The sequence below is a fragment of the Ciconia boyciana genome, chromosome 21 (genome assembly GCF_034638445.1).
Source record: "Ciconia boyciana chromosome 21, ASM3463844v1, whole genome shotgun sequence".
Taxonomy (NCBI): Eukaryota; Metazoa; Chordata; class Aves; order Ciconiiformes; family Ciconiidae; genus Ciconia; species Ciconia boyciana.
Genome location: NC_132954.1, coordinates 3,111,968 through 3,135,537, shown reverse-complemented (window position 1 = coordinate 3,135,537; position 23,570 = coordinate 3,111,968). Strand labels below are relative to the sequence as shown.

The 23,570-nt window shown below is 43.9% G+C and overlaps 1 protein-coding gene across 5 annotated transcripts in view; it reads right to left on the bottom strand.

Moving 5' to 3' along the window:
- Positions 1-428: 428 nt before the first annotated feature.
- Positions 429-23,570, bottom strand: part of LOC140662050 (lethal(3)malignant brain tumor-like protein 3) — a 52,402-nt gene continuing 29,260 nt past the window's right edge. For all 5 annotated transcript variants that reach the window (XM_072885067.1, XM_072885065.1, XM_072885066.1 and 2 more), the window contains 9 exons: positions 19,813-19,923; positions 18,504-18,618; positions 18,290-18,389; positions 17,267-17,446; positions 15,768-15,899; positions 15,311-15,372; positions 12,715-12,881; positions 8,064-8,126; positions 429-4,665 (listed from right to left, as the gene is read on the bottom strand). In XM_072885067.1, coding sequence (XP_072741168.1) covers positions 4,537-4,665; positions 8,064-8,126; positions 12,715-12,881; positions 15,311-15,372; positions 15,768-15,899; positions 17,267-17,446; positions 18,290-18,389; positions 18,504-18,618; positions 19,813-19,923 — 1,059 coding nt within the window. In that variant the 3' untranslated portion in view covers positions 429-4,536. The remainder of the gene's footprint in view (positions 4,666-8,063; positions 8,127-12,714; positions 12,882-15,310; positions 15,373-15,767; positions 15,900-17,266; positions 17,447-18,289; positions 18,390-18,503; positions 18,619-19,812; positions 19,924-23,570) is intronic.

The window sequence follows — 23,570 nt, the reverse complement described above, 5'->3', positions numbered from 1 at the left end:
AAACACTCAAATTCAGAAGCTGCTTTAGGAAGACAGCAGAGTCCTGGGACGGTCTGCAATAGGAAACCATGAGGGATTAAAATATTCTGTCAGCAGTAGAGGACAGCAAGGAACTGGGGGATCAGGCACAGCCTCAGCGGACGATGGCAGCCAAGGCTGATGCTGTCCTGCGTACAAATCAAGGAGAGCTTGGCTCCGCCTGATGAAAGAGATAAAAGATGAAAATGCTGCCTGCATTCTGATTGCCAGGTTTAGGGGGAGGAAAACAAGGGGACAAAGCCAGGGACCCCTGCGATGACCAACCTACCCTGGTGATGGCCCTTCAGGGCAGCGAGCCAGCCCAGCTTCCCTGCGAGCACGTGCCAGGGTCAGACCCAAACACGGAAAGAACGAGTCAGGTTTGAACTTATATTAATTTTATTCACATTTCCAGAAGAAAGCATCAGTGGAGTGCAACGTCATGGCTAGTGTCAAAAAGCTCAAGTATTTGTTTGGTTTAAAACAGGCAAACATTTCAGAGGCTGAACCGAGACAACAGGCACACGCTCCCTTCCCCTGCACATGTTTCCAGTTCAAGTAATAGGAATTTCAAAAATAAGCTAGCTCATCACATGATGGAGAGGATGTCAGAAACTTTAAAGCTTTCTGTGGTATAAATCCCTAAGCAGGGCATGAAAGTAGCAGGCAGGAAATCTTCTACAGCTGAACTAGCTTATCCCCTGGGCTGAATGTTTTGTGTTTTTTTTTTTCCTTTGGTTGTAGAGCTTTGCTATCAGCATTGGGGAACGCTTCCGTCCAACTTCAATGCGATTCATTACCCAGAGCATAAATTTGCTGCTGTTGGATTACAAGAATGATCGTTGGTGATGGCAGAGAAAAATTTTAACAGGACTCCCTACCGGGGAGAAAAAGAGAAAAGGAGAAAAATCTGATCATTTTGGATTTCAAAAACAGGGATGCAGGAATAAGAACATATCCAGGAATAAGATCCATTTTAATTGAGAACTGAGACTTCCCAATTGCACTGCTGGCCCATGGGAAGGTGTCACAGCTCTGAGTTGCTTCGAAGTAATATATTTCTAAGTGACTTCTGGGTTCAGTTGGGCCAACAGCTGGTTTCTGCTGACAGCAGACAACGCAAGCCTCCTAAAACCAGGTGGCATTAACCAGTTTCAGCTTTGTTCACCATGGAGCTACAACTTTTGGCTTACTGCTTCAAAGTGCATGTTTCAAATTAGACAACAAGGCATTAGACAATCAAAGGCATCTGCAGACCCCTCGCCTTGACAGAGGCCTCGATCAGGACTGGGAAAAGGCAGAGCTGAGTTTGTACAGGCAGAGTTTGGCAGCAGAAACAAGTCACTGAGCCGCAAGTGAAAGCGGGGCTCCTCGACGCAAGTGGAACGGCATCAGCAATCAATGAACTCCCAAGTTATGGGGCTAAAAGATGAGCTGGTTTAGGTTTTTTTCAGTCATGTAAATATTAGGGAATTTTAAACATGACCAGTGAAGACACTGGAAATCTTTCTGCCCTTGCGTTATTGTGAAGTGGCTTGATTTTATTAGAATATAGCTATATTTGGAAAAGGAGTCAGTAATAGATGTGTGCACATTCTTGCTTGCTCTGCAAAGACAATTATTGGATTACAAAAAAAGGCACAAGAAGCACATTCCTCCTTCTTCTATCCCTAAAAGGGTTCCTCCTTCCTCCTTGTTGAAAGCACTACTCTTGCTGTCACTGAACAAACTCCAAGTACACATTTTCGTCTTTGATCCAGCTGGCTTGGAAGCCCCTAGGATTAAAGATTTCTCTTCTGTTTGAATAATTTCAGTGACTAGAATCTCACTGCTTGTTTCACTGATTCTCTTCATCCTCTATCTATATATAGTAAAAGAGATGAAATAATATTATATTTTGTTTTATTGCTGGAGGCAATCTGCTGTCCCCTAACTCAGTTTCCCAAAGGAAGGAGGTAAAACAGAAAATCCAGCAGGACCGGCTTGCTAGAAACAAGAGAAAGGCAAAATTGCACTCGCCCCACCTGGCTGGGTGTCACAGAGGGGGGAACTGGAGCAAAGAAGGCCTCAGGGTTATTTAGCAAGTCGGTGGAGAGCCAGGAACAAAACAGTCCAGATCCTCTGCTCCAGTTGTCAGGAAACAATTTTGCTTTGCCTAGAAGGCGAGTTGTGTCAGAGTCCAGGACATGCCACTTACAGTTCAAGTCTTTACACAGACGTGGGATGTGCAGAGCGGGATAAAGGAATGTGACTCTTTGGTGAATATCCTGGTTATCATACTAAAAATGTATTTTAATAAATTAAATTCATATCTTGTCTAGTCCTTAACACTGCATTAAATTACTCTCCTGCAGTTGCCTGGCTGATATTTAATGTTTCAGCTATTAAATATCCCAACCACCCCTATGTCTTCTCTGTGGAAGGCTTAAACTCCTTAAACATCTTATACAAAAATAGAAAGTATGGAGACAAATTGCTCTATATATTAATCCAGGACCGAATGGCTTCAGCAGTGTGGATTCTGCTCTATTTACAATTTTAAGGAACTTGCTGCTTTAGGCAAGTCACAAGGACCTTCTCAGAAGCTGGAAGGCTGGACAAAGGACATGGTGTGATTAGGGAAGGAAGACCAAGTGTGCTCCTTGTGTCACGACACAGTCACGGACAGCGTGTTCATTCTCAGTTCCTGATGGCTCTTGGAGAAGCTGCAGGGCTGGGACGACGGGAACACCACTGGTGACAAAGATGCCAAGTGCAGGACAGAGTTTGAGGTGCCTACGGATGGATGACATGTCATCATGCGATGCCCTGAGAAATTCATGCAATCCTGGGCTGAGGCTGATGGCACGCCTGCCTTTGGCAACACCGTGTACACACACTTAGAGCGCTCGGAGGGGTCCACGCACGCAGGATTCAGCCTGGCAGCTCTGAATGAGGGGGTGAAAAGGCTTCCCTAGCTAAGATGGTTCTAGCTAAACTCCAGAACAGCCAAACATCTATCAGGGAGAGTGGCCAGAGGGAGAGTCATGAGCTAGCATGCTGCCAGGCACAAACGGAAACAACAAGCAGAGCCCCAGCAAGGCTCACCACTTCTCCCAGGGCTTCCATTGTAAGAGAACGGCTCTGGAAGCAACGGTGTGGAAATCCCCCACCCGGGACATTGCAGTCTTAGGTGCGTGTTCACAAAACCATGCTCTGACTTCCAGCGCAGCAGGAAATACTCGTGCTCCCCTGCCGCCAGGACAGCACAGACTGCATGCACAGGAACACAGCCACAAGCTTTGCTTCTGCTCTGACGCAGATCAGCTCTCTCTTTTGAGAAGCAATTCTTACCTCATTTTGCTGTCTGTTCAAACCCTGGTTCCCCTCCAGTCAAACTTCCCTGTGTGCTCTGCCTGCCTTGCCACTAGAGAGGCAGAGGAGCCGATTCCCTGCTGCTACAGCACACTGACTCTTCGGTAGAACAGACGAAAGTCCACCTGGAGGCTGAAAAGGCTAAAACACTAACCGTTCATGAGTTTCGATTGTTCAAAAATAAAAGCAAATTGTTTCTAGGAAATCTGTTTGCATCTGTACACATATGCTGGCCACTGCTGGGTTTCCAGTGAGTACTCCTAGCATTTGGCTGACAGTGGAGAGGACAAGAATGAACCCACCAAAATCCCAAGTGCTCCTGATTGTGCTATTTTGCCGTAAGATGTTCCTGGTCCATACAGCAGTTGCACAAAAGCACTGATGGGAGAATTACAGCTAGAATATTTATCTTTGTCTCCTGTGGGAGACATCTTTATGAGAGATCTTTGCCGACCCAAAGCTTATCTACAGAGGGCTTGCTTCCCGCTGTCTGGTGGCATGAATGAGAACGTTTTGCTTGTTACCAGAAACGATGCAAGTCATCACTGATGGAAACCCTTTGGCCACGGTACCTTTCTGCTGTGGTGTGAGCAGCCCAATAGCCAAGTGTATCAGAACAACTAGGATCAGTAGGAGAAACTGGAATTTAAAAATCCGTCCTGAAAAGGTCAGCTCTTGAGTCACAGCATTGAAGGATGCAGGTGAGTTGCTCTGAAGTGCATCTTTTTCCTATTTTCTTCCTCTCTTTTCAGAGTTTTTATACATACAGAATATATTAAACATGCTGGTGATAACTCAGTCTCTCTTTCAGGCACTATCATTGGACACAGCAGTCATTTTACTCATAGCTTTCTTCTTGCTATTGCAGCTCCACCAATGTTACCCTGGATTCCCCTTATAACCGGAGGTTTCTTCTAGATCTCAAAAAGAGATTGATATATCAAAACCAAATTCAATTACAAAATATAATAATATCCTCTTCTTGGAAGTGAAGCTGCCCCATATTCCAGACTGTGGCAGGATTTTTATGTCCTCAAAATATTTTTAATAAGTTCTACTTAAAATACATCTGAGTCCCAATCTGCCTGTTCGGCACGTTGTAATGCTCTCTGTTGAAGATCTGTTCCCTGTCAATTCCTCGTGGGCTCTGCCGAAGGGCTCTTCTCAGTTGTCTTCTGCAGACTTGAACATGAGAATGGCGTTGTAGATCTTCAGGGCAGGACCCAGCTTGATACTGAGTATTTTAACTATGTCGCTCTGGTTCAGGAGCAGGAAGGCCTCACCATCTATCTGCTAGAGGTTGGAAACACAACATAAGATGAAGATTACCATCAAGAGATAGGCAGGATTCTCACTTCTGGTCGTTCAATGAAACAACATACTTAGATCTGAGGAATGAAAGTACAAACACAGCTCTGAAGACTGAAACCTTGTATTTCTCCCTAGTGCTGGCACCCACACCCCTGTGAGGTCTCCAGGCATGCTGCCCTTTCCAAGGGTCTCAGGCCTCACCCAGCAGCCCTTTTTCTAGAAACAGAGAAGCCTGAGTGTGGGCAAGGCTTATGGAGAGACCATGAGGAGGATGCTGGTTCATTAGACTTTATATTCACTATAATTGCTCTAAAAAGCCAACAACTGTCAAAAATCCTACAGCCTATTCACAATCTGTGGCCAGAAAATAGATCAGGAAATCCAGAATGCGAGTCTTCAGGAGGCAACTATCCAAGAATTAATATATTACACTGATCTACGATGATTAGAAATATAAAATCACCATTTCCTAGTGCATTCATTACATACTGTCATTGCACAGGCTCTTCAACTCCTGTTAAGCTGTTCAGGGTAAAATTTAAAGCCAAACACTCTTTTTTTCTGCTTTTTTTGGTCAGCTCTGCTAAAAACCTTACAGATGAGAAAAATTCCTGAGATGTGAACATCTGGCTACTCTCGCAGCTAGTACGTACTATGCCCATAGACAAGAAGTCTCTATTTAAAGGAGAAACAGTAGGCTACTGTGAAATAGTTTTCAATGACGCTAAATGGGCTTGCTTAGCACATGGTAAAAGAGTTCATATGCTATATAAAACAAGGCATAGTTAAGACATATAATTTGTCTGGACTTACATACACACTCTCCTAATCCATCAGCAAGGTGATATTCAATTAGATTCAAAGTAAGCAAATGAAAAACATACTACCTTGTGAAAATACAGGATGCTCTAGGTAGCAGCGAGTGAAATCGTAACGTATTATTTTAAGAAGAGGTTAAAAATTTACTTGGGTTTACAAGAACATCCACAGAGACAACACAGATATAATTATAAACCCCAAATGCTGCAGGGAAGAAGCCAAAGATTAATGGACACAGACGAACAATATGTGTCTCCCTAAGTTATTCCATTAAAGTCCATTTACAGGGACTGACAGCATCTCATCCTCTCACTTGATGTTCACCAGTGCAGCAGACAACACCGGCCACTCAACTCATCCAAAATAACAATTCTTCTATTTCTGTAGTCTTCCTAACTAGAACTTTTTTGGACATCAATGACTGGTGGAAGAGGATACAATGAATAAACTTGGACAAACATATAATTAAAGCAAAGAGCTGGGAGCCAGGAGGTTTGGTTTCCCCGTCTCTAACCACACAAGAGACCATTAACAAGTTACTTCATTTCCCAGTCTGCACACTGGAAATGACAGCAGTGCTCCTGGTCCACAGATGGCCACACAACGTCCCCGAATCCTACTTGCAAGCTGCCTAGAGTCTACACTACTGCAATGAACGTGTTAAAAATAGCTTGAAAGAAATGGACTGCTGCTTAAATTAAATAATATAGAGTCAAGAGTAGCCAAAAACTGCTGGAAAACAGCCCTACGTTTCAAAACGTTTTTCAGTCCAATATTATTATCGTTTTCACTGCATTGCCTCAAAGATGCTTATTTTAAACAGACCTTCCCTGAACTGGACCTAGAAACAAACACAATATCAGTGCCTGTGCTTTATTATTCATTTCTTTGTTCCATCTTATTTGGATGGTTTTTAAAATTCTGTGCACAATTTGTTCTGTTCGCTCCTAATGTAAGCAGCAACTTATCCCTCTCCCCCCCCGCCAAGAGAAGTCTGCAAGGGATTTATTTATCCTAAACGGCGAGCACTCAAAGGCCTGATTACAGCTAATGGACAACGTGAGTGGAGCTCAGCAGTCCCGTCACTCACACCTGAATTCTGGCCAACGCCAAACTGCTGAAAGGGTTTTAATTTCAAACTGACAATTTGGTTTGAGCATAAACCTGAAAAATAACCCAAGCCCCTCTCATTTGGCACAGGGAATCATACTTTGAGGCTGCAGAAAGTAAGGTATTAAAATAGAACATGGCTATCTGCTCTCTGAACCAGAAAGCAGTCACTGTGTTCAGGGCCTGTTTAAATGATGGCTAGAAGAAATAAGATACATTGTGAATGGTTGGATTCGTTAGAAGATTTGCTAGTCACATCTTACCTACCAAACTCTCACCTCTGAATAGATCTTCACTAGAAATCAGGATTCACCTTTGACACTCAGCTACACTGGAAGATTGGTTCATTCAAATAAATTTCATTATTCCCACTATACTCAATTAAAGATTATTCCGCTATATTGTTACATTGTGAACAGTGCTTTTTGCAAGCCTCCATTTCTTTTGCTTTATATTTTGTGTGAGTGCATGTTTTTTAAAACAAGGGAAAACAAAATACAGATACATAAATCCCATAAAATGCACTACAGCCTGATTCATCCTGAAAGGAAGCCAGCTCTGGGGAGCAGTCATCTATTCCAAACCTGCCCTTTAGAGTCGCTACAATGTGCAATGCTTTTCCTCAGTACAGACGGTGCGCTCAGCGCTGCACAGAACAGAGAAGGTACAGCCTCTTCCCTCAAGCTCTTACAATCAGAGCGGTAGAGCTGTGATAATAGAAGGGGAGGTACGTCTGTGCAAATTTATCAGGGGCTCATAAAGATTCTTCAAGTCATACCTGCAATGTAACTAGAAGCTAAAGCACTCAACAGAGCCTAAGTGTCTATGATCCATGCAAAGAAGTGTGCTAAGAAAGAGGACAGCCATATCCTGCACTAGCTGTGGTTTCTCAGAAGCCATGAACGCACCACAAACAGGGAACAGAGTCCAGCTCAGCAAGTGGCAGCAAAGACAGGACACGCTGCATGCAGGAGATGCTCTGATTTCCCAGCTGCTGCTTGTTCAAGGAAAGGTTCCCCTCCTGCTCTCACCTCAGCCATGGGGGAAGCGAGCAATTCCTGGGAAACCCTAAAACTCTCAGCCTCACCAAGGGAAGCAGGCATATGTGCTTGTCAGAGGGAGCAGATGAGATCTTCATTGCACCATTCCAACAGGACATCTTTATAACGATGCCAAACCCTCTGCACAATAGTCCAAGACAGGATGTTAAGCATAAGCTCAGTGATCGGAACTGCAGGGGAAATTTAAAGCAGCAGAATGCAATTAGCCATGCTGGAGAATTCAGCTCAATGCTGAAGCTGCCTCCTAAATGCCACAGGCTCTTTAATGACAAGGTCTGAGCGTATCTGTGCTCTCTGCACTGTAACTCCAGAGTAACGGGGTACAAAACCACCTCGCTGCTGTTGGACCCGCCAGCGGCACAGCACAGGATTTGGGCAGACTTCACTTACCTCTTCCCTGAAAACAGATGCTTGTTCTTTGCAACCAGGTAAACGCTGGATAAAGCTTACCACCTGGAATTACATTTGGGAAGAGAAATATGGACAATTAAAATGGGGTATCATCAAGCAAAAAGGTCATCTTTCTGTATATGAGTTCTATATGCAAGAATTTAAAAAACTTTAATACTTAAAACTCTCCCATTATTGAAGGGTATATATGTAAAACATTACTGGGTTGTTGCTGCAACACGCCTGCAAAGCATATGCTGGTTACCTGTAATACTTTCTGTATGGCCTTTTGACCATTTATCTTTCTGTAAAAGTCCAGTTTCTCCATTGCTCAAAAGAATCTTTATAAAATATCAACAGTATTTTTACAGAATAAAAGCCATATATGGCTATACTATTTTAAACCCATCCACAACTTCTCTTTCTCTACGGTATTGCCAGAAAGTAAAATTTAAAAGAAAAAAGGATTTAGGCAGTTTCCCACGATGACATGACTTTAAGAGACAAGATAAACCAACTAAATGAGTACTGCCAGTTTACCAACATTAAACACAAGGCAGAATAGCTGGGAAGGAAAGGAGTTTTGGTTTTATCTAATCCGTGGTGGGTGCACAGGATCCATGGAACCAGCAGGATTAAAGGAGTAAAAGTTAATTTTACATTTCACATTAGGGAAAACCTTTCTAAGCAGGAAATCTGTTAACATTTGGAATAATCTCCCCGGAGACATACAAGCAGCCCTTGGATTACATTATATAACGCTAAGTAGTGCGAGGAGCAGTCCTGAACGCAGTGGAGGATGACTTAATATGTATTGTCTTCTCCAGCTGTAGCTTCACTGGTTCATAGAAGATTTGTATATTGAGGCATAATCAGATCAAACATCTCATGCTAATTGGATGCTCCCTTGCAGGAAGAACTCTGTTTCATGAGGCATATTCATTTGAGCTATTACAGATGTGACATTTCTTCCATGAACACAGACAAACAGTTAGGAGGGGTCACTGTCAAATACGAGCTTCCCTTTAACTCATGATTGTCAGACTCTCTCCTAAATCGTGTCACTGCATCTCCAGCTGATCCCACCACTTCGCTAACATTCATTCCCTTCCCCCAGTTCCAACCACGCAGGAACGGAGCTGTCAGCGTGCCCTCCGGTTTTGCTCTACCCTGGCAGAAGCCGATTTTTGGTGAACAGCTCTGACTCCCGTTGTTTCTGTTATGTAATCCGAAAGCAGAGCATCCCTCTCATGTTTCGCCCTTATCTCCTGCTAGTAGGGACAGCTCCATTTTACAGGGCACCCCTAAAATCCACATCTCCATCGGGCAGTGACTCCAAATTTTCTTCTGTAGAAGTGCAAACTCCTATTATAAACAAATAAAAAAATAATACTTTCCTTTTGAATCCCTCTCCCTCCTTACAATTAAACACAAATGAAAATCCTTGTGCAGGGTCTGGTACCTTCCAGAATTTAAGAGACAGTTGGACCCCTGGGGACAAGACCATAAGTGCCCTTTAGTGTCTATGGTATTGAGAGGCTGGTAGAAATCTCCAGGGAATGATCTGAGCTTGCCTTGCTCCTGTGTCCCTCCCTGCACAACTGCTGCTGGCTATTGTCACAGACACCGAGTGACGGGCCTTTGATCTGTCCCAGAAGTCATTTGTACGGACACTGCAAGCACTCTGTGCCACAGTAGTGGCCTTTTAAACAAACAGGAGTCCTGGGGCTTACCAGAAATGGAGAAAAGAGAGGGAAGGAGGATGCAAGAGAAGAATACAGGACAGAAGGTCCCCAGAAAGCGAGCCAGACCCTGGCTTCCACCCAGCCGCAGGGACCTGCCTGGCTCATCACTGCTGGGGGAGGAGAGTCTCCAAACCAAGACGTGGCAGTTGAGGGACAAGGGAGGCTCGGGTGCACAAGGCCAAAACACAGTAATAACATGGGCTAGAGGAAACCAACACAGCCCCACAACGGTGGCAGTGAAGCCCTGAACCAAGAGAAAGGGTGAGGCTGGAGGGGCTCAAGATGAGGGTGGGAGAGGTGTTGGACAGGTTAGGAGTACAGTGGGATCAGGCAGATCAGGGCTTTTCCTTGAGAAGGCCAACGCCTGCCTACCCTTCCTGCTGGTAACAACCTCAGTGCTCACAGAGCTATCTGGTGGAAGCGTCTTACACTACGACTGCATATTGGTAAAGGGAAGGGGGTTGAAGAAGAGCTTTGTGTAATTCTGAGGACACCTTAGAAACTCCATGCAACCCACATGGAAGGTGCTGATGCAATCCCAGATGTGTGTGGCATACTGCAATCAGCACCGTATTGGTATACCTTTTTGGTAAAGTTGGAAGGTAGCCTCATACAGCACCCCTTTAATATCAAGCTATAGGAGAACTGGCAATGCCTCGTGAGACTACGCAGAGAGGAGCTGGGTTTAACTGGGATTTAGTAACCCACAAGCAATTAGCACAAGGACAGTCCCCCCAGAAGGTATTAGCATCTGACGCAGGATTAACTAATGAACAATACAACTCTAGCACGTATTAATGTTCTTCTGTGACTCAATATCCTTCACTAGCTGTGCTCTGAAAACATGACAGGAAGCTTTCAATAAATAACAAAGCTGCATTAAAGTAACTACTCTTGTTGACTGTTCAGTGTTACCAAGAGTTTCTTAGCTCGAGGGCCCCTAAATACTGCTGCTGCTCTGCCATTTCAGCTGTTCTCAACCAACAGAGAATTAAAGCAACATTTTTTTCCTTAATGTGGGTTTTATAAAATAAAAACAGTTCTTCAGTCTGAAACCAAAGGGGAATTTTACACCCCCATTGCTCTTGTTTTAGATCAGCAGAATGGCCTCCTTTGTGCAGCAGAGTTCAAAGCACAACCCAAAGGCAAATGTTTGCCCTGTAGGAAGATGTCAGGAGCCCAAATGCCGACAGATCAAATCTACTTTGGACTCGCTAAAACACAGAGTCCTGCTGCTTTCATCTTCCAGACCCGCGGCTACATTTCACTGCACATGCTGATCCTGCAAGTGCTCATGCAGAGGCCAAATTGATTCCTATGGGAATTTGTGATGAACGTAATTTGCAAAACCAGATCCACTTTACTGAAATTTAAGACAAAACCTGTAATGACTTTAGCCAGTCCATTGTGGTGCTGCAACTGATCTTTTTAATGTGCCATTCACACTCCTACTGGCAGTCGAAACTTCATCAGTTGTTTCAGGCTGCAGCGCAGAGCACAGTTCAGTGTATTCTGGGTTTTGAATCGCTATATCCAGAGTGCCCTGCATTCATGCCCTGTGGTCCCTGCTTACATTCATCCGTTATCAAACTAATATCCCAGTTAAATTTACCCAGCAGTTGCTTTAAAGGTCAACTGCAAAGGACAAATTTTATTTGGCTTGTATCCTAACTCTGTTCTTCCATGAACCAGCCTCCTCCATGTTTTATCCAAAAGAAAGAGATTCTGATTTTCATGTCAGAGGATTAACTGCTTCTGCCTTTACTGATTTTCTAAAAGACCTTTTGGAAAAATCATTGGAAGCTTTCTCAAAAGAAGGATACAAACAGCAAATCTTTCAGAGATATTTTTTTCTCCTTGCTATGAATTTAATTTAAACACATTTTCATTACAAAAAAAAAAAACAACCCCAAAAAAACCCCAAAAAACAACAAAGAAGGACCAAGTTTTAAAACAGCCACACTAATTGCTCTAACCCCTTCACAACTGCTGCGGTTCCCGTTTCCTGTGATACTGCAATCCCACCAGACTCCTAGCAGACCTCCAGCATGAAGAGCAAAGGCAAGATTGGCTTTATCTGATGTAAGAGGCACTTAGGGAAAATGCACTTTCTAAAAGTCTCTGAAGATCCTCCATGCAACATGAAGAATGGCACCTTTTTCCTGCTTTGCAGATTACCTACATCCTTGCAAGCACAACATTACAGCAGATTTCTCTTGAATTAAATGGCCTGCAATTAAGCGCCAGGATCCAAATTGTCACCACTTCCCAAGTGGAGATACAAATATTATTTATGCCCAAGGCATCGAGGCAAAACCCAACTACTCAGCACACAAAAGATACCGGCTTTTTCACACGCCACCTAATTACAGGAGACATCTCAAGAGCTAGGACTGCAGAGACACATCCCCCGCTGCACAGCTACCTCTGTCAGAAATCAGGTCAGGCTGTGGGCAGTTTTGTTCCAGGGGAATCAGGCAGGGAGACGCAGGAGGAGTGGGCATGCACAGTGCAGTTTGGAATTATCTGCAATGTAAAAGTGAATCAGCAGCAAAGTCACAGGAGAGGGGGAGGGAGATCAGAGAGAAACGGCATCTGCTGTCAGAATCATGTTTCAGGCCTGAGGAGTAAAGATCAAGGGGTAAATAAACAAAGAAAGGGAGGGAATCCTATTCAGGGAAATGAGCCATGGACATCAGAGGATTAATAGGGATCCTTCCCCTCCTTTATAAAGGGACTTGGGTATAACTTCTAGCTGAGTCAGCTACGGCATATGCAAAGCAAACAGAAAAGCATTGCCTAGGAAAGGAAAGAAAATAAAGATGTCTTCCAATTAGCACTCCAGAAGAGGAGGACTCTGTCATTCCTGCACCCCAAGAGAGCAGAACAGGGAACAGGTAACTCACCTCTTCCACAGTCCATTTGGCCACGTGTTTGGCCGTGAGGCCTGAGACCTCTGGCAAGAGTTTGCAGTGCTGCTCCCAGCAGAGATGGAGGCGGTGGGTCGGGTTAGAGGCCAGGGAAGGCATGAAGATGGACTGGTGGAGGGCCTGCTGGAGATCCAAATCGGGGTCTGGAAAAGGAAACGAGACAAGTCAGAGCGAGGCTTCAAGCAGGAGCAATTACAACAAAGCAGGAGGAAGGGTCACACTCTGGAGGGAAAAGCAAGGCAGGGCGAGCAGACGACCAGGCACAGCTACTGCATGGCACACTGAGCTTTCAGGGTGTCCTTCCCCCTCCCCAGGAGGAGAAAGGGAAAAAAAGATAAGATAAGATTGCCAGGCTGGAGGCTTTATCGTTAGCTTCTTCCCTGGAAAATGATGTCATGCTGCTAACAGAGAAGATGTTTGCAGCATTTTATTGACAAGGTGAAGGAGTTCTGTTAACAGCATCTTCGGCTGGAAACTAATGGCGTTGTTCCAGCTCACAGCTGTAGCCAGCCTGCGAAGAGTGCTACGCGTGCCAGCTGATGGCCTGGGCTCACCGCCTCCCTAGGAGACTGCCAGGCCAGGAGTGCTGCACGTTACCTCCAGACATCGACTCCCTCCTCATGTGTCAAGTGATGGAAGCTTTAAAAATCAAGGCAGAAAAAGGAAGAAATCACTCCTCCCTAATGAGATCACTCGAGAAGTGCAGAGTCATGGTCCTACAGGGACTTGCCTGGTTATACAACAGGAAGCGAAGCAGAGGATGGAAACAAGATGGGAAATATTCCTCTGGTTTCCAGCAGTTAACGTGTGCTGTCCCCTCGCCCCCCGCCCTGCCAGGCTGTGTGTAGGGTGCGCAGGCTGCCCGGCGCCATCCCGTGGCAACCGTGCAAAATTCCCATTTTGTTCCTGCCTTCAGAAAGGTTTGGCATGCCCAGCGCCGGTACGGCTGCTGCTCGCCTCTGCCGGGTTTGCTCAGTGTTAGCACAAACGGTTGTTAGTAGGATGGTGTGTAAGGATCTGTGGGGTGTGCCAGTCGCTACATGTAAAGCACAAAGGAAAATAGTATTATAAAGAAAAAGCAAATTTCCATGATTTGCCTGCTCCTCACCAGCCAAAGTGAAAGCAGCACTGGAGGTAGAGCCTCATCTAGCAAAAGGTCACTCTCCTGTCCCCAGCTGTGTCACCTTACCTCATCTCCACCTCCTAAAGGATGTGGGACAGCATCCAATACAGGTCTCTATTTCTAATAATGAGACCAAACAGGGAGGATTTAAAAAAATAAAGCCTGAGCCAGAACTGCTCAGTCCAGGACGCTGATGCTCCTGGTGACAACAGGGCACAGGACACTGCTCCTGGGAGGGCTGTCACCTACTCCTCACCTGCCTCCCCCACTTCCCCGGTGGCAGGGGCAGCAGCTGGCCTTGCCCCCACCTCCCTGCTGCAGGAGGTCCTATTTGTGCCCAAGTTTTTATGTACTGCTACGTCCCTGATGGGTGGGCACTGCTTCCATCACAGACTGTCTCCTGTCCTTCACTAAGCCCAAATCCTTGGGGGTAAGCATCCAAACCACAATCTAAAGAAATTATTTTCCCTTTGAGAAGGAAGCAGTGTTCTAATAGTTTAAATACAGATGGGATGAAAGCTCTGGGTAATCGTGAAATTACAGGTCAGTGGATTATTGCAGAATTTCCCTCCACTGATTTCCATCATTCTGTTTAAGGTGAATGCAAAGGGAGAGCAGACAGCTCTCCCTGCCAGCTGCAACTGCAGCTCATAGCTGGCAGACTTCTCCAGCTCTGACTGCAGAAGTCAGCACTAGGTAAAAATGAGTATTAAAAAAAAAAAAGCCAGGCACCTGTCCCAGTTTGTGCCTGCTTAGCTATTTCTGATTGGAGACTTATTACCATGTTAAATCCTCCTAAAAGCCTGGTCAGCTCGGTTCTCTGAAACAGCTTTTTATAGTAAATCTGAAAGTTAAGCATATGGTTTGCTAAAGTGATATCAGAAAGCTTCTCTTAAAACTTAACCTGTCATGTACCAGAAAAAAAAAAGGCATTGTTTTTCCATTTCATTTTTTGTTTTATTTGGCATTCTTAGGAGAACCTTAAAAAAGTTACCACCCAAAATTATTCTAATTATGTTTCTGAATACCCCGTGGGGTCTACCGAAAGAAGTCCATGGAACTTAAACTATCTGCCAGGTTTTGACCAAGTCTCCGTTGTCACCTCTGCTGGCTCTGTCAGCAGAATGGTCATCGACTGCTCGGGGAACAAAAACCCCTTGCCACTTCAGAAGAGTACGCAGTGGTACAAGAGACGGTGCAAGCTTGCCTTCTCAGTTAATAAATATGAGGCTTCACTCTACAAAGTATTAAACATTTCACTTCTAAGTAATTTTACCCTTCCTCCTCATTTTAAAGGAAGAAAGACTACCACTACCACCTCCAGCATGTGCTTTCTCTTGACTGTGGAATCAAAGACAAAAAAGCTGTAAAGTTCTAAATGCTCCTTGTGACTGTGGTATATTGCACATATATCCACACACACAGAAAAAGAAATAAAATTTAACCAACCTTTCCCATTGCTTTGCTGTTTCACCAGCTGGAACTTTATATAGGCACGCGAGCACCCAAGCCTGAAAGCATCAATTACAAAACATTTCAAAAGACACACAAATTGATATAATTTCTTCTCTACACAGAGATTAATGGGACTTTTAGGAACCAAAAAGTTTTCCCTCTTAAAATAAGCAATAGCACTGCTCTGTCCCTGCCCTCTCTCTCTAAGCTAAGGACTGTGCTATTAAATTCATGGCTAGAACTCAGATTTGAGTTTACTGCAGGAAAGAGAGGGCCCAAAATAATGGGAGGAAGGGAGGAGATTTACCATGTCATTCCAAAACCCTATGCTGCAAATCTCTGCTCAAATTGGGCTGTTCTAAGTTATGATTTACACCTGTTTTTCAGATACAGCAGCAGCATCAAGGAACACAACTGTTAATGCATGAAAACACATCACAAAAATCTTTACTTTTCCGGTTTGGCTTTGATGTCTGCAGAGGAATCCTCTTCTACCCAGTCTCTCTCTTGATTGTTTTCAGACTGTTCCGACAGACTGTGAACACTGCTTTGACACGACTTTTCACTGTCTTGTGCAGATTTTCTGGAAAGACAGATAAATGATAGTAGCTAAACTGACATCCTCTGTTCCCTTTTCCCGCAAGAGAGCAAAGCTAGCTGCTCCTTGCAAGTGAGAGCAACAACTACCACCTAGTGGTAGAAGCCTTCCTCTCCCCCACCATCATCACTGGCGCAGCACAAAGTGCTTTTTTACTCTTCAGCGCGGATTGAGAGAGATTATGTGAAATAAATCAGCCCCTGTGGACTGAGGCTCTGATCCCAGCAGCTACAAGAAACCCACTGAAGCTTGTGTTACGATGAAATCAAGAGATTTAAGATTTCTGAATCTTGATACCTCCAGATAACATCTAAGAGTTTCCATGACTGAGTTTGATGCACAAACTGAGCTACACAGTTGCCCAAGGAAGGACAAGCAGTAGGGTGTTATTAGAGGTGCATACTGAATTCAGACCTCCCACTATCAGGAAATGAAATAATTAGAATAGAAATACATCACAATTTTAGAATGGCATTTATTCTGGGAGAATCCCAAAGCTCCTGAGAGCGCTTTATGGTCACAGTGCCATTGAAATGCAATCAGTTCTGGTGTAGCGGTGAGCAAATTGAGACCCCTGCACATTTCTGGGATGGGAGTGGCCATGTATGCCGGGGAAGGGAGAGAAGTATTCCTTTTGTCTGGCCAAATATATCTTGAAAATGTTGTAAATCTAAGCAAAACAAATGAACTTTAAAATGTATATAAGCCTTCACATACAACGAAGACCAAAAGTATTGCTGGAGTTTGCTCTAGTGAGACTGGATTTGTACAGACTAAAGGTGACAATAATAAAAGCCTTCATGTCCAGGTCCGTCCCATGACATGTTTTAACTGCCTCCTGCAGTCCAAGAACGAATATGCAGTTTGCTTCAATGACACTCAATTCTAAGATTTTGATGTAAGAAAATAAAATATCTAAAGGAGCTCAACTTGTTTGCCAAGTGATACACATACAGTTGTTACATCTACCAGTGTAATGCAGCTGACTCTGGGGTGGACTGCAGTTACAGTTTAATAGTGCAAAATAACCTTGCATGACAGTTTTAGGACAGGAAACGAAGGAAAAGAATATATTTTAAATTGAAACAGCAAGGAAAAATTTATGGAGACAGAATGCAATTTCCTTTGTTGGAATGCGACCAGAGCAGCAGGATTAAGGAATCAAGAAACCTATTAAGGCATATGAGTGTATAACAGTGCACTGCTCTGTGTTAAGAGTGTCTGGAGCATGGGTCAATATTACAGACAGATGAACTCAATGCTCTGCTGCTTCTCTGCCAATTCCTGTGTTTTTCAGCGTTGTAAAATGCTTTTGCTCCTCAGTACCCGCCCAAGAAAAGGGTTCAGCTCACCTGGATTGTGGAGAGTCCTCTTGAGAAGACTCTCCTGCTCCCAACAGAAATGGGGCAGGAGTCTCCAGCCTCTTGGCTTTCTGCATGCTATTGCTAGGGGAAGGTCTCTCCCCGCTCAGGCGGTCCTGTAACAAGTTTTCTCTGTTGAGGTTCATATCAGAATAGGGGCAGCCAACTAACCTGTGTTAAAGAAAAAAAAGAATAAAAGGACAGAGAGAGAGAGATGACAATGCATGTTTTTAAGTCATACAGTCTTACCAGCCTCAGGCAGACATATCCATCAACAAACCCAGAAAAAGTGAGGCCAAAAACACTCAGGGAGATGTTATTACCCAGTTTTAGGTGCGGGAAAGCAGGGGACTACATGGCAGAATTAGAAACCAAAGTAATGTTTTTAAAGAGTCACCTCAGAGAACAAGAAGAGCTCTTCCTCTGTAACCTGCTTGTCTGAACAGTATTTCATGAAGTAAGAGAGTCCTGCAACTTTCACTCCGAAAAATTCAAAGCCCTTTACCACATTATATACTACTAGATCTTCAAACCTCCCGTCTGAGATTGTTTTCTTGCTCTTTAAATTAGTTTAATCGAGAAAAACCTTCCTTTTCCAAAAGCACATAAGAAATCAAAAGGCAGAGCACAAAACATGAGCTAGCTGTCCTCACTCTTATACTTTAATAATCTATCCACACTCTCTCCCTCTTTAACTGTCTCCTTGCATGTTGTTCTTGGGTATATTATTTTACAAAAAAAATTCCTTCAGTAATGCCAGAATGTAGCAATTGGAGTGAATTAATCTATGTTGGATTGCATTGCAGTTGTAATGATTAGACTGGTATAAACAGAATTTATGATGAAACAGCACATTTAGACACAAGAGGGAGCTGCAATTGCAGTTATAACTATCTCCAGAACAAACACCCTGAGATAATTTCAGTGCAGTGCAGGTGCTTGTTGCTGCATTACTATTATGGACAGCAGTCAGGCTCTCGCAGGCAGAACGCTTATAAGATCTCATATACATACGTATAATGTGTTCCATATCGTGGTCCCCTGACATGACCGATACCATGGCAGCCTGGAGTAGGACACGCTTGTCCCACTGTTCCCACTCGATCAACAGCACCTGGTAGTAAGAAAAAAAAAGTTAAACAGATTTGTAAAACGCTCCCTGATTCTGAAGAGCAGACTGCACTTAGGAAAACTATTCAACATAACAATATGATGTCATCTACTTTACCTAGAGGGACTTGCAAAGCATGTCCAGTTTTTGCACACCAGCCTACTGGATGAACATCAGGGCTGTCTGCATCGACCCAGAAATCGTAATTATGGTCCCAACCATCGAAATGTATCTAAAAGAAGCGCACAGTCTCAGTGAGAGATACAGTTAAGGACATGACTCAGCTTTTATTTTAACTTCCCCCTTTGTTTCACCTTGCTCAGCTCGGGGCTGATTCATTCAATCTTTCAGTCAAGCACAAGCGTCCTTTGTGCTCAGTTGTAACTATTTGCTTTCCTGACCCCTGCATCTATGTTTTACAGAACAACCAGATTCTGGTGACACAGTCAAATCACAGGGTCTGCAAGAAAGCAGAGACCACGGGGTGCTCCAGCACGCTCTATACTCAAAGATTAAATCTATGCAAACACGATTGCTCATTTAATTGTTTCCCAAGGATCTCAAAACACCATAAAAGCCAACAAGTTTGGTGAGTTTTGCAATGAACAAGCTAGAATTTTCTGCTGGACAAAGGGACTAGTAATAGTTAGCTCAGATCCAGGTCAGGTTAACAGAGACCAAGGATCACTGCAGTTTAAAGGCTACTGGGTTGTCTATGTGGCAAAGTTTCAAACAAATGTATGAACTGACCATCATGCTACTATACATTGGCAAAACTTGACTTTTGCTTGCAATCACAGCAATGAGACTGAGAATCAAATGGCTAATGGGGAGCGAACTCCACTTCTGCCCACGTAATCATCCTTCAGGAAGGAGAACTGTGGCCGAGAAGCCTCTATCAGTGCAGCCTCCACTTTAGCTGGCTCATAATTTCTCAGAAGCCAAAGCACAACAGATTTTTCTGGCAATATATTTATGTGAGAAGAATTAGTTAAAATCCATTTATGTAACAAATTCATACTGGAGAATGAAGCCGCGTCCCACAGGTACCAGCGTTTAACTTGCTTTGGGTTTTCCTTTAAGTATGCTAGGAAAAAAAATTGTCAGGTAGCTTCTCACCAGCAGAACATTAATGCTGCCTTCACTCGCACAGATCTCACAAAAACCGCTAAGAGATGGAAAATCATGCTGTCAAATGTTATTTCAAAATAGTTACATTAAAACAGTAACTAACAATACCAGGCAATTTCATCAGATTTCAACAGGACAAACCAACAGAAATCATTTCCAGTTGGGCAGGCCTGTAGGCTAGATCGTCTGCAAGGCGTTTGTTTGCTGCTCCTCATACCAAATGGGTATTTTTTCTGTACTGCCAATCACTATATTCCTCAGCGCAAGGACTCTGCACTTTGAAGCAAGGTCATACCTTAATGCGATGGTCATCTTTGTCAACTATTGTTGCCACTCTTATCAAGATGGGATTTCTTCTGTCCACAGTCTCTAACTTCATATTAACTTGGAATCCGTGAGCAGGACGCTGTAAGAGAGGACTGTAAGCAGAATGCTAAAAAGTCCAGGCATTCAGAGCTAGTCACTTGCTCTGAATTAAATGCACTGAAGTTTACATCTACCATTCAAATGCCTTTGCAGCTTTGGCCCCTGATCTTACACGGCAGACTGATTCAGAGGTTAAAATCAGAGTTTCCTAGAGGATTAAGCTGTCTGTTTGTCAGCAGCCCAAAACTACTCGAGAGGAAGTCTGAACTTTCTCAGTGCAGAGGAGCATTTCACAGCCAGGACAAGAGGCACTTCCCTAACAGAAAAAAGGCCAGATACTAGCACAAGCTCCACCAACACACAGACTCCACAGCCCGACAGCGAAAATCCCAAACACAGCAGAGAGATGATCTCACATCTGACAAGGACAGTGGCCAGTTCGCCACTGTCTCACACCTGAACACCTGAAACACACTACTGTGTGACGTCTCTCTTCACTACACCATGTGACATCCTTCCTGGCATCTGGATATTACAGTTATCTTCATCAAGCAGTTTACCGTCTACTTCTTACGACAACAACTGCATCTGCTTGTTAATGATAACTGTCGAGAACTGCAGTGCTGGGACTCAGAGCAGCTCCAGCTGCTGGAGTCTCCCATCTGCAGTTGCTGACTTACCCTTTCTCTCAAACCTCAGCAGTCAAACTACTTTGTAAAAACTCCAGAATGTCCTTTGACCTGATGCGTGCCCTTTGCAGCACCCACAGATGTAAACCTCTAAGTAACAGACAGCATTTACCAATTTTTCCAACAACCTTAAATGACTGACTGCAAATTCCTCCTCTGACCTCCTCTGCTGGGGGTTATGGAGCACAGGATACTCATTCAAAACACGTCCTTCTTCACTTCTGCACACAAAGGTCAGGATTTTAGCAAGAGATGATAAATGGTGTCTTTGAACAAGATCAGGTTAATGAAAAGATTATTATAATCACTCTTCCCTCACAATCTTCCTTATCCTTTTTACTGCCAGTAGCTGGGGGCGGGGAAGGAGGTCCACTTCTGAACTAAGGGGATTACAGACTCCAAACCTCAAGTTTCTCTTTGGTCTTTTCACCTGGACGCAGACATTTATCCACAGGCTTTCAGCCACACGGCACACCGGAAGCCAGACAATCTAAACTGCTTTTAGTTTTAAGAGCATCTTATTGAACCAGGCAACCTTGTCCGTCTTCCTTGAGGAAGGAGCCCGAGTGCTAGAGAACAAAATCCTGCCCAGAAGATGAGCAGGGCTATTTGTTTAAGTCTTGCTGAAGGGTTGCTGCCTTTTTGGCAATAGCTTATGAATGTTTTTGAATTGACAGCCCAAGACAATGCGCTGAAATAGCGATGCTGACAACCGAGCTGTTTTTGGGTGGAGGAGAAGGCAGAAATCCAGACACAAGATCTGCTATTTGTGCTGATGATCAGTGTCTCCAGACTATGTAAGATAGCTCTTGAAAACTGTTAAAAACTAATTCAGTGAGAAATGCCTGTTCTGGCTCTCAACCCATATTTTTATGTACTGATTTCCTGTAATTGCTAGCTGGAATAGTAATAATAATGAAAAAAAAGCAATAACTGTGCCACGTATTTGCACTTCAGACCAACCAAGCCAGAAAAATAACGAGGTTTGATCTTGAAAGAGTTCTATTAACTGTTGATATATTAAATGCCTTTTTTTTTTCCCTGTCTCATTTTCAAAACACAGTCTTGGATGCTCATTTATATTCTGGAGTTTCACGAGAGCCAAAATTAGCCCTTCTACTATTCTCTCAAAGCCAGATACCTGAAGGAGCAAAACAATGGCTGCAGAGATGTACGTAAAACAGGAAAAGAGGCAGACAAGGCAGTTGCATTCCCCCTTGGGAAGACACTTCACTTTGGAAGAATCCAAAAAAGGGAGTACTCGGTACCAAAAAGGCTCCCTGTTCTGAGCAAAGCCGTGTCATCTTCAGGTGACATTTCTCCACACATTTTATATTCTGAAAATCTGCAGGAAGAATGCCGTAATGACAGATGATTGAGGACTTCAGACTGGGAATTTTAAGTAGGTCGTACTTCACTGTTTCTTTTTGTATCATGAAGAGTTTTATTATCTTTCCAAAATATTTGTCTCTACAAAACTACTTCTACTGTTCCTCTGTTGTGTAGAAGACCAATTGCTGCATTCTTTTGCTCTTGTATTCTGAAGGTTCCCATTTTCTAGCACTGTTGGGATTTTATGAGCACGGCTCAGAAAAAAGGCTGAGCCTACCCTGGGGGCAACAAATGTGTCCTACTGACAAGCTTCACTCATTACCCTGCACACTGGCTCCGAGGTTTTTCACATGCTGCGCTGCATGATCGAAGATGCTGTCCGCCCAACTCTGGAAAACCTTAATCCAAGGGATGTTTTGGAGTTCAGCTGTGCTGCAGATAACTCCAGCTGTGGCCTTACAGTTCTCTAAAGAGGCAAAACCAGCCTCCTCCTATTCCCTGACACCCACCTTGCAACCTACAACAACTTCAAATGGACACCTGCTGAAATCTAGCAATTATCAAACTTGTCTGGCTGGATTTTTACCTTCCTTATCTGAGGCCTTCCTGATTGCTTTTCCTCCTCAGTCCCAAAGAGCTTACCAACAAAATATACAGGAGGGCAGCAGGTATTAACCTGCAACGCTAACTTCATCGAAAGGCATCAAGACAAGTGTCACAATGACACAGAAAAGTTTTTAAACATATTGCAAAGTTTAGCAAGGTGAGCCAGCAGTGCGGAAGAAGCTGCTAAGAAAAAAAAATCAACTCTGAAGTATGGGTTTTTTTTAATGAAGTTATTTTAAAGGCTTTTGTTTTGTTTCTGCTCACAGTAAGCTTCCAGATAAATGCACTGAACTGCAATGTAAGAAACAAAAGCTCATGCTCCCAAGGTTGAGAGAACCATCTTCAGATTTAGTCTACAGGATGATCTTACTCCGTCTAGGCGTTTGGCAGAGATGCTCTGTCATCTGTTAGTATGCTTATTTCTGTGGAGGGCACAGCTGGCTCCTCCCTGGAAGAACTAAGATCTATATTAGAACATGTAAGTCCTTGATAGGAACTTCTCACTCTACCTTAATTCCAGCCTAACCAACCAGGGGAAGAAGGATCTGCACAACTGCAAGGTGAAAATATTTTAGAGAAGTTTTTAAAACTTCATGCGGCGAGGACACCTGATGGAGGAACTGCACACTTCTCATTCCCCCTCACACAGACAACACCCCACCCCTTCCTCCCTTCCCCACCAAAAGTCACCAGTTGCAGGCCAGTGATGTCTACTTCTGACCCCCATGACAGGAGAGTCTGGAAAGTCTGTTCAGCCAGCATCAGTCCTGCTCAGATGTCAACTGGGAGATCCCCTTTGCCCATGCAGGGAGACCTCGAGCAGAAGACCAGCTCTTTCTCTCCTCCATGCCCTCCCTGAGACAAGGTACTGCCCTTCACACATTCCTCTGAAAGCTACAATTATCTCTGTGGACTGAAGGCTCTTCCCCTAAATCTGCTAATGGAGCAAGTGAACACGTTTAGTCAAAAATCCTTTCCAAGACAGCTTTTCATGTCATTTTTTTAAAAAAAATTTTGTAGTCTGCTGCGTGTTTTGTTTTAGCAGCAGTGAGAGATGATC